Genomic DNA, 12,063 nt, shown 5'->3' with positions numbered 1-12,063 from the left:
CTTCTTCTCACCCTTTCCCCTCTGCTGGGAATTCTGTCACACTTGGCACTCATCACACACTTGGTAATTCCCTAGTGTTCACCTGTGCTGCCCAAGGGGAAGGAAACTGGAAAACCAACAGAGATGAAGCTCTGAAGTCCTCAGTGAACAGGAATAGTGATGCAAGATGATAAGGAAGAAATTGACAGCTGTGGGAAGAGGGCAGAAGGGGTGGAGGAATTGCAGAGGCAGATCATAAGAACTTATGCCAACCAAGTGAGAGGGTATGGCAGTGCTAGCCTTTGGTACACTGATGGGGAGCAATAAGTCAACTCCCCTCCGTCACTTACAAATCTTTGTTTGGGGGATTCAGGATAGCAGGGAGGAAGAGAGCGCCAGCTGGCATTTACCAAGCTTGCAAACTCATAAATCCAAGCTGATGAGCTTTGTATAACTTTGTAAGTGTACATGAGTTAAGGGATGTTCCATGATTTAATATTTTCACAAATTTCAGAGATAATTAACTGATTTTCTTCAATTTTGTCATGATTTTAAGAAGATGTACAAAGCGAGTCTAGTTTGGAGAATATCAATTCAGTATTTTTAGAGAGCTATGAACATTTAAAGTCAGAAAATTTAGAAAAACACATATTTAGCAAGTCATGAGTTAAGGGCACTTTAGCTATGCACTTAACACGTTATATTTTGCAGGCTCTATTAATTTTCAAACAGCCATAATTTGGTCAAATTAAATCCAACGATATTTGGTAAACAAGCAAAGACTAGTTCCCAAAGAGAACTGTATCTGTGCCTAATTCTGAAATTCAGCTATTTTTTGCTACAGCTGTCCGAAACCACAGTGGGATAATCTTTTAAACATGTAAAGGTCCTTTTCATCCTAACTGAACAAGAACAGTGAGGCAGATTTTGCTCAAAACTTCAAGGAAAAAAAGTCATGTTTGGGCAAAGACCAAGAATGTGAAATTTTAACACCCCACAAAAAAAATCAATGTTTCCAAATAAGCAAAAAAGGGGATTTTAACTTAATCTGCTTTGATAGTAGGTGCAATCAGGCTCCTGTTATGAAAATTAGAATAAAGATCTAATCTGAAAATATAGCTCCTAAAATGAAGAACTACCTTCAGTACGCCTGTGCATAGGTAAATGAGGTTGCAGAGGTGACAGCAGGTTATCCAAGAGATTAAGCAAACTTTCTAAGACACCACTGTTGCTAAGTGACCTTTGGCCAATGCAGGAAAGCAACACGAAGACCCTAAAGATAAAATTAAAAATGTTTAACACACTGAACAGTTCTCTTCAGTTATAATTCTTATAAAAAAGCATTTAAATGCAGTAATACTTCTTGGAACATACATCAAACAACTTTTCCACATGTTCAAATCAAAGATTAAGGAAGGTAAGGGTAAAAAACGAACGCTTTAGTTCAAAAAGGTAGGCAGGGTTCTATTTGTACTATCAGAGGGACAATGTAATATTATAAAATCTGCAGTTTCTCATTTTAACCTTAAGTCATCAGCAGTAACTTACCATTAGAAGCCTGCAGAGTTCCCAATCTATGCATTTTCTTCACTGAGAATTGACCAGTTTCATTTCCTATTCTACTTGTCCCTACTTTTATATTACAATTCTGTGTATTGTAAAACAATGAACATTTGAAAGCATACACAGACTAAATTCCCCATCCACCACAATACCCACACCACATTATTCCAGTGTGGGTGCACTCCTTTTGCCTGAAGTGTAAGGTTTTTTGTAACCTTCATTTTAATAATTTACCATCATGTTTTCCCAAAGGAACAAACTCTTCTATTTAACTGACAGCAGGTCATCAGGAGGGAATAAGATGATTACTTCTTGAGGGCACCAGGCTCAAAAACAAAGTTCCGAAATAGCACTGCTTTGAGTTTGCTGGAACACCTATCCGAGCAAGAGAATTTTCCCACCTTTGACTCAAAGAATCCAGGAGGACAAGGGAGAGTTGAAGTGGCAGCAGAAGTTTTTCCTATTTGAGATAAAGTGAACAGGCTGGCCCATGTATTATAAGCCTACGAAAGCCTGCACACCCCAATGCAGCAGCCAAATATTTATGGCTGATGTTCCGAAAATTTTTATCATCTTTTTAAAGAACAGTATCAAATCTGAATAATCAAGATGACTAATGGCTAGCCTTGAGACCACGCAAGTAAGTTCATTACACTTAAGACCTGGGTTTGATTCTAAGCCCGTCTTTTGCTCTTACTCCAAAGAGGTTGGACCTGTGTTCCAGATGCTGCTGATTTTATATTTCTATGGAGCTGCTTTCAAATCACCTTCTTACTTCCTAAACCACTAGTAACTGAGATCTCTGTGATGAAAACCCATCTAAGCCTTGCAAAGAAGAAAGTGGCTCATGTTGCTGTGAAGCAACCCCTGCAAATGTGGAAAGAGCGTCTCCAGGAGTCCCTATCCAGTCCCTCCAAAGCACAGATATGTTGCTAGATCACCTGAGTGCAGCACTAACACCACCACCGAAAAACAAGAAAGAACTGTGATTCACACTTATATTTTGCTGTTGTATTTCCTTGTAGCCACCTTTGAAGCGAGCAGAAGGAAAGACAGACATGATGGGTACAATTCAACCACACTGGGTAAGAAAGAGACAATGTTTTTGTTAGGACAAGTCACTGAAAAAGTTTAATACTAGCATTTGAAGTGTCATCATTAAGTTTCAGAGTTAACAGTGAACTGCAAAAACCTCATCAAAACGAATCCCAATAGCCTTTCTGAGATCCCAGAAGAGATAAGCCCTATATAGCTATTAAATGTAATTAGCAATGTTTGTATAGAATTTGATACACTTGTTGCCTATTAATAATCCAAGAAATCTGAACTGCAGATCTCCTGATATGCCTGCTCGTAGTATTTAATACGATGAACAGAAACGTTAAAGAATCATTACATTCCTTTCATTCATTACCATAAGGTATTAAATCCAAGGGATTAGTAATATTCAAAAAAGAAGATTATGGATAAGAATATCCATAGTTGCAGTAAGCAGAATAAAAGTGGACAATGGGATATAAACCACAATCACTCAGAAAACAGGACTACCACTAACTTGTTTGGTATTGAGGAAGCAACTTCCTTTATGGGAGTTATTTTATAAATTATGTATTATGGGGTTTGTCTAAAGCACCTATTCCAGCTAGAGCTGCATGACATTTTTGTGTCAAAAAATGTACATGCTGAAAGATTAAGTTTTGCTCAATCCAAAACTATTCATGAAATTGGGTCAAGTTTGTCAAGTAGTTACTGAACTGAAAAATTGAAATGTCTTGGAAATGCTGAAATGAAATTGTTCATTTTGACATTTTATTTTTTGGGCTGGCAGAGGAGTGGTGGTGTGGTGGCGATGGCACCACCCTCTTTATAACTTTTAGCCCAGTGGCTAGGGCACTCAGCTGGAATTTGACACACCCAGGCTCAATTCCTCCTCTGTCTGATGTGAACAAGGAAGGTGAACTACAATCTCCCGCATTATAGGTGAGCTCTCTATCCAATGGACTATGGGATAGCCTAGTGTGGGTCACACAATTTCTCCTATTGAAGCTGTTCTACTTTTTTATAAAAATTTAAGTCATTGGACCAGGGACTTGAACTTGGGTCTCACATATCCTAGGTGAGTGCACTAATCTATGCAATAATTCTCATTTTTTCCCCCCAGCGCAATAACTGTTCATTGTCATTATGAACGTCTATGAATCGCCATTATTGCTCCCTTTCTTTTTTTTAAAATGCCCAAAAATGAAATGAAAAATGTCAGGTCTCGTTGAACGAAGCATATTATTCAATCCAACGTGATTTATTTTCTGAGTTTTTTGTTTCAAAACAGAAGGTAGCAAACAAACAAACAAACAACAACAAAAAACAGTATTCACCAAGCTCTAGTTCTGACAACAGCAGGGAGAGGAAACCTGATTAGTGGTCTCTCTTATGCTCATGTTGTACTTATGAAGTTATTCTGCAAAGAAAAAAAGGATTTTTATCTGCTCCAGTTACTCAGAATTCTGAGGTATTTGTTAAAATACAGCTGTAATTAGTCATCCTCCTTGGCCTCACTTCAACAACTCATGTATACGTTTTAGTCATGGGTATTTTTCGTAAAAAAACGTCATGGATAGGTCACATGCAATAAAAAAAAATTCACAGCCCGTGACCGGTCCATGACTTTTACTATATATCCCTAACTAAAACTTGGGAAGAAAGCCACAGGTGCTCGGGGGGCTCTGCATGTCCCTGCAGCTCCTAGGCAGTGGAGGGGCCAGAGGGCTCCACGCACTACTCCCGCCACTAGCGCTGACTGTGCAGCTCCCATTGGCCCGGAACCGCAGTCAATGGGAGCTGCTAGGTGGGACCTGCGGGCGCAGGCAGCGCACAGACCCCCCCCCAGGCCTCTCCATCTAGTAAGAGCTGCAAGGCCATGCCAGTGGGAGCCGGGGAGCCCTGCACCCTGAGCTAAGAGCCCCCCAATCCCCTGACTCTAGCCCTGAGCCCCCTCCCACACACCGAAACTGCTGCCGCTAGCCCAGGGGTTGCCCGGTTCAGGCAACCCCTGAGCCAGCACCAGCCGCTACAGAAGTCATGGAATCCGTGACTTCCATGACCTCCCTGACAGACTTGCAGCCTTACTGTAGTAATTACTGCAGTTACTCACTACTGTTACTCACACCTTCTTGTCAACTGTTTGAAATGGGCCACCCTTATTACAGCTACAAAAAAGTGATTTTTCCTCCCTTGATATTCTACTGTTAATTGAATTGTCTCATTAGCACTGATCCCCCACTTGGTAAGGCAACTTCCATCTTTTCATGTACTGTGTATACACACCTGCTACTGTATTTTCCACTCCATGCATCTGATGAAGTGGGTTTTAGCCCACAAAATCTTATGCCCAGATAAATTTGTTAGTCTGTAAGGTGCCACAAGGACTTCTCGTTGTTTTTGCTGATACAGACTAACACGGCTACCACTCTGAAACCTGTGACTAGCTAGGAATTTAAGGTCAGCCACTATGACACTCCCTCACCAACCCAGGCAGGGGGCCCAGTTTAGGAGGGGTCTGGCCAGAGTAGGGACACCTTAACCTCCACATTGAACTCTAACCCTGAGGTCACTGCCTCACTCCTGTATGTAGTGTGACTCTGCTCCCCTGCGAAGACCTCTGAGATCATTGCTTTTCCCCTCCTATATAATCATAACATTTACATATGTGGACATCAGGTTTTTCACCTTTTTTTAATCAAAATCAATAGGATCCTGAACAGATGTTGTTTTCAAAAACCATCATGTTACTGAGGAGTAGACATTCCATTGAATTGAGTGTAAGGCCTCACTTTGCTTGGCCCACTAGATTTCCCTGATTTTATTTGGGCTAAAGAATGACTACAGAGCTGGACAATGGTCGAGTTTAGATGAATTCACACTCCTGCTGTGGGACCTGAAAATGTCAATCACTATTTTGGAGATAAGCATGGATGTTGAGGTCAACCAGAGATCCCAGTAGGCTTTTTATCATTGATGGGAAGGACTACTCATCTAGTTGTCTAAGTCCCTTATACTAAGGGACAGAACCGTGGTTTCCCAATGCACAGACATCCGCTGCGGAGATGCGAGACAAAGACACCCAAGACAAAGGAAGGTAACAGTGCACTAATGAGGCTCCTGATACAGAGAATGTCTTGCACAATGATACTGGCCCATAGTTATAGATCAAGAATTACTGAGTCATGGCACCACTTTGACCAGAAAAGTCACAGTACTTGGGAAGAGAGTTCTTCAAAGACCTGCTACATAAACATGCCAGCAAAGTGAACGTGGTACTCTACAGCTGAACTGACTCCTGACTTCTAGTGCAAGGTGTCAGGGAATAAAACTAAATCAGAGATCCTCAAGAGCAGCGTGATATGGTCCTTGACATCCAAGCTTGCATAGCATGATAACACTGTCAAGTTTCATAGACAATGAACTTCCAAGCGGCACAAAACCTATACACCTGGCACTGGCACCTCCAAACATTAGTCCCAACAGGTGGAGTTTCAGGAGACTCAAGTTTTGACATGTGCAGTTACTGGACGCACAGCACATAGCACGAATGCAACTGTAAATCTCTTAAAGGGAAAAATAGGTACAAAGTGTTCTTGGCCACCACAGAAATGACAGAAGGGCACAGCTTAAAGCGCATAAGTTATGAGAAAGATAAATTCTCTCAAGAGAAAAGACAGAGGCAGTGACTAACATCACTGAATACCTGCTCACTGCCTCTTGAATTCACAGCAACAAGCCAGTGGGTGGAGCCGTGCCCTTTTGTAAATTTTCATATCAAGATCAGCACACAATGAAAGAGGCAGAGTACTCATGTATCCCCAGACACAGCTAACCCAAAAGTTCTGAGCGTGTTCACTTACGTAGCAGAAACCCATGCAAGTAATGCTCTTAAGAACTTACAAGTGTATATACTTCCTTTACAACTCAGAAATGCTGTACTTTGACTCTGCTTTTCCATCAGAAAGCATCGGACTCACTTTTAAGTTGCATCAGACTGCCAAAATGGAGATTTCCTCTTAAGAAATTGTTCTTTAAATATAATTTTAGTGGTTGTTTTGTAATTAAATGTAGTGATCAGATCATCAGTTTATTACAAGGAACTTCTCATCTTTGTGGTGAGTTGGGTAAGTCCATTTGGCTCCAGACACACGACAACACTTCACCTCTAATTTAGGCAATCTTTTCAATAAGTGCTTAAATCAAAAAGGGACCTTTTTAAAATGAAAAGCTTACCTTATATTGAAAAACAGAATCCATAGGAAATATAAAATCAGAACTAGCATTTTTTTCAAGCCTCTGGACTTCTATTGTTAGTGCTAGTAGGAAAAAAAACGCATCTGCCATCTTCCTAAATACTGGGTTAAAAACCTAACATTTTGCAACAAAATTATGTAAAATCATTCATACACAGTAAACATTACAATGTATCTCTATGCCAAAGCAAACTTACCTGTCTTGTGGGAAAATAAGAAGTTGTTCTGAGTTGTACAGTTCCTGCAAAACGTTAGAGAGAAACTGCCCCCACCATCTTTCACCTCCACACAGCTGAACAAGTAGAAGGCCAGTGTGCAACCGTATTTTTGGGGTCCCACTGATACACAGATGTTTAAATAACTCTTCACAAGCCTGAGCATGAAACGTACTTTGCAGAACCACAGGAACAGAATGCCCTTATAAGAGAAGGAAATCAAATGAAATGCATATGGACATTTAAGAGAAGAGGTGTTTGTCTTCAGATTTTAAAGAGTAGCAAGTTACTACATTCATAAGGAATGCTATAAATTGGATAAAAAAAATTTCCAATCTGTGAATGTAAGTTAAAAATAAACAGTCAAATGGTATCCATATAAAAACATTATAAAAGCTTTACATTTATTTTTTGTATTCTTCATTATGTATGGCTCGTTTAAAAAAAAAAAAAAAGCATGCTCGGTTCTCCAGATTGCTAGTCAAGTAAGATCAAAGTTACAAGGATTTTTCCTATATTGATAATTTTATGTTAGAAATTTCTAACAGTCAAAAATGTGACTATTAAAGGCGAAGACTAAAATTTTAAAAAATGCTGAAGTGACGTAGGAGCTTAAGTCCCATTTCAGTGACTTTTAGCGAGACTTCAGCTCCAAAGAACTACAAGGGGATTTAACTGCTTAACTGCCACTTTAGGCATCTAAATCCAAAATTATCATAATCAAAACCTTCACTCAGCTGTCACCTAACTTTATAGTCACCTAAATTTCCGCTGATTCAGTCCCTAGGGTGCCTAAAAATCTGCTGGTGGGCATGTGCCTATTCACCTACTAAGTCCTGACACCCAACATCTAATTTATGCCTAAACCCTGGAGGGATCCTAAAACTAGGCTTTCCCCTTTGAGGCCCAATCCAGTAGGTGTACTCAGAGGCCACCTTGGAACACACCTACCTGAGTGTGCCCTGCACAAAATACGTGGTGGTGCCCCCCTTTTTACTCAGTGGCCCAGCAGTTAGAGCACTCACCCAGAATGTGGGAGACCCAGATTCAAATCCCCTGGGAGCAGCAGGGATTTGAACCTAACCACCGGGCTATGGAGTATTCTAGGGTGGGTCTAAATCTCTCCTGTTGCAGCTGTTCCATTTTGTATAAAATACTCATTAGGCCAGAGACAGAGGAAAAAATGCTCTATAGGCCAGTGGTTAGAGCACTCCCTGGGACATGGGAGATTCAGGTCCATATCTCTGCTCCAATGAATATTTAAGTATTTGCTAAATTATGTTACCCAATTTAAAGCAGGATGGACTGATTTAATTTACCAATTATAATTATGACCTAATTAAGGAAGCAAGGAGCTTGCATTACAATCAATTATTTTAAACTTGTTTTACATTCGTACGTTTTAGTTATTTTCCTAAAGAAAGGTTCAACCTCATTGGTTGGATAACCATTACAACATGTTGATGTGCAACCAAAAACAGACTTTATACTAAATTCAGTGGTACCTTTTGCTAACCAGAAAGCTACACTAAAATCAGATGTAAGCATTTATATAGTTTAACATACATTTATTCAGATTCCTAATTTTTACTTATTATGTTAAATGAATGATGCATTTCTTATTTATTAGATAAGAAAAATTAACACTGCCTTTGGACAGAAACTTGGATTGAAATCAATGGCAAGTCGATACCTTTTTGAATGCCTGCTTAGGTGCTTTTGAAAATCCCATTTAGCACCTACCTGCATCTTTCGGTGCCTATATACTTTTGAAAATCTGGCCTCAGGCCTTTGAAGTTTTTAGAATTAGTAGACCTCACTCTCCCACTGGGTTTTTATTCATAAGTTGGAAGAGACAAGCAAACTTCCCTGCTCATTTCAACTCTCAATAGCTTTATCCACTTTGAATGCGCTAGTCCAAATCAAGAAAATATTCTGCTAGCTAAATCTGAAACCAAAAAGGAATTAAGGCAAAAGCATCCCTACATAATAAAAATGGAGTACTTACAGTTGGAAAAATGTAAATACGAGCATTCGCAGCAGTATGAAGACTTAAGACATGTTTAATGCAGTACCTGATATTGTGATATTTATAAAGCTTGAGTTATCCTCAGAAATTAAAATTTTCCCCCAATTCTGTATATAATTAAAAAAGCAGCACCCTTTATCTCATTAAAAGTTGACGAGAGCAAATCGATGCAGCATATTTTCATTTAAATGATTTTTTAAATTATAGAAATTTAGGCCTTAATGTAGGTTGTCAACTTCAAATTTAATTTTAAACAAGTCTATTTTTAAAAGGGAAATTTAAATAAAATAATCCATTTTTTACATTTCTTTTTTTTAAAAAATCATTTATTTTTGTCCTTCCTGATTTTATAGTAAATGTGAACTCAATACAATATAAAAAGCTTTCTATGTATTGTGTGGGTCAATAAACATGACCACTTCTAGCATATCTTCTTGCTCAAAAAGCTAACTGAAGAAATTAGCAAATTAAGCTTTTCAACGTTTCTGGAACACTGGTAAAAGTGTTATTGAATATTTTAACTGATCTATTTGCAAACATTAAAAAAAACACTAACCATTGGAGGAATGAAGTAAGCTAAGTAAAGTATCCAGTAAGTATCTGATGATGGTGCGTAACTGCTCTGTGGAGGACATCTGAATCAGCTCTTTTGGGTCAGGTTGTTCTTTTAGTGTCTTCCTGCTTGCACCTAAAGCTACTTTGAGCCTCTGTACAGCATGATGGGCCAAATTGAGTTGAAGCTGTAGCTGAATGCAGTCCTGGTAAGCAGAAAACACTCTACTGTCCTCCTCTACTGCCTTATCTGGCTTTCGCAAAAAATACTGAGCATTGTTAGCACTGTTGAGTGGAGGCAGGTCAATGCTTTGCAAAAGGATTTCCAGTCTATGGCATGCCAAGTTGTACCTACAGGGGGAAAATTCCAGCACACCTTTCAACTGAAATTCACATATAGCAACACATATGTAAGATTTAAATTGCTAGAAACTGAATATTTGTTACTTTATATACACTATTAAATAAAATACTGAAAATGGAGGGAAAGAGGATATCTATTTACTTTTTTTTAACATCACCACTATGGAGCTTATATCATAACATCTGTACTACATTACAAGGCCAAGTTACACTGTCTGATATTTTTAAACAAGTCCTGGAAAGTAGCAATACAAAATTACTGACATGGTCTTTCCAGTGTTTATTTAAAACAAGTTTAACTGAATATTTGTGTACACATTTCTTCCCACCTGCACTGTATGTCTTCTTGCAATGCAATCATCATTGTTAAGTGTTGGTCGATTTCTGGCTGGTTTGCAGCTTCACCTTCTCCTCTTAGAGGATCATGCATTAACTTCAGTTCACTTTCCAATGGCAAGATATAGGTATGACCATAGTAAAACCCTAATGGGATTTTGGCTCTAGCATTTGTACTACCATATCGACCAATTACGGTGATCTGTAATGAAAGGTAATGTAACCTTTATTGTTGCATAAAGAAAATTTAACACAAATCACACTTCCATTTGAAAGAGTTTAAAAGAACAAGAAATTCAAGAATCAGTATTTGTGGGAAAGCATTTTCATTTTTAGCTTATTTTTTTTTACCTTCATGAACCTGCAAACAGGTGGTGGTATTAAGTCATGTAGAATGAGTGAATGTGTGCTAATATCAGTAGCTACTACCAAACGTCTTCCATCCACCTCTTCTCCTAAAGTCCAAATGTCAATTGACAAGGAAGCCAAGTCTCCACAAGTGGGAATCAATACATCTGTCAACAGTACAGGTCTGCCAAAATCTAAGGTCACAAATCTTCTTGCTCCTATGAAAAAAGTTAGATGGGCTGAAAGCATCAGTACCATTCCAATTAACCAAAATACAAAGTCCGAAAATAGCGGTTTGATATATTGATTCAGTATAGTTCAGAAAGACTATATTTGTGAAAATTTTCAGTTTTACTGAACAAAGTAGTTTGTTAACTTGCAAACTGACTGAAGATGATCTGAATCATAGACATAACTTCACTTGCAAATAATAGTAAAAAGAGTCCAAAATATTTGACTTGGATCCACTGTACTGGTAATCAATTTATGCAGCAAAGTGTACACACACGTATGTACACATACACACAAAACTTAAATGCATAAAGGTATAAGAATAGGTGGTATACGTATACAAACTATTCTAAATCTTTTAGAAACCTATGAAGTGCTGGAAAACCTATTTGTTGCCCCTTCTTCACATGCTATACGGGCAAAACAGTTGCCTGCTTTCTCCTTAATTTCACCATTTCTATCACTAGAGTTTCATAACTTCTGCTTGCTCTAGAATAGGCAGCCATAGAGGGTAAATAAATAGCTAGTATAAAGCTAGATATTTGTGCCCTTTGGCAAAAGTATTTCATTAAAGTACCTGTCTAGAGATCCCAACATACTTTCCTCTGCAGTATTTTTTCAGCAAGTGTCCTTGTACATTCAGCTTTCTTGGCATACGATGGTAACAAAGTCACACACGTTTATTTACAAAGCCAAATAGGACTGCAGCTACACTATTAATCAAAGTGTCCTAGAAAATATTCAACCTCCATCAGAAAATCCCATTACGCATAACCAAGATGTTAAGAAAGAGTTCTAGTTTTACCTGAGTGCATTCGTTCTATAATGATGGACTGATGAGGTGGAGGCTGAAGAAAATGTGAAGCATGAGATATTGCAAGAGCAAGTCCAGATCCAAGTGGATTCTGAGGAGGAAGAAACACTAGTAAAATTACGGTCATTAAAATGTATACTATTTTGTATGTATATGAAGGTCTTGTTCATGTAAGTGTAAGAATGAAAAAAAATTCAGTCCCTTCTATTTACAAGTTTGATATTCTTGACATCACTTACACTATATTTTGCACTAGTATGCACCATGAGGAAATACTAATACTAATCAATGGATTCAAACCCACTGAATCCTTGTTCAAAGGATTAATATTACAGCTAC

The 12,063-nt window shown here is 38.5% G+C and overlaps 1 protein-coding gene across 1 annotated transcript in view; it reads right to left on the bottom strand.

The window, feature by feature from the left end:
* BIRC6 (baculoviral IAP repeat containing 6) overlaps positions 1-12,063 on the bottom strand; it is a 323,928-nt gene that overhangs the window by 226,022 nt on the left and 85,843 nt on the right. Inside the window, 6 exon segments of the mRNA XM_077813548.1 lie at positions 1,119-1,252; positions 7,034-7,253; positions 9,637-9,983; positions 10,325-10,533; positions 10,683-10,897; positions 11,716-11,815. Of these exon segments, the coding sequence (XP_077669674.1) occupies positions 1,119-1,252; positions 7,034-7,253; positions 9,637-9,983; positions 10,325-10,533; positions 10,683-10,897; positions 11,716-11,815 (1,225 nt within the window).

The sequence above is a fragment of the Eretmochelys imbricata genome, chromosome 3 (genome assembly GCF_965152235.1).
Source record: "Eretmochelys imbricata isolate rEreImb1 chromosome 3, rEreImb1.hap1, whole genome shotgun sequence".
NCBI lineage: Eukaryota > Metazoa > Chordata > Testudines > Cheloniidae > Eretmochelys > Eretmochelys imbricata.
Note: the sequence above shows the minus strand (reverse complement) of the source record. Positions and strands in the feature narration are given on the sequence as shown.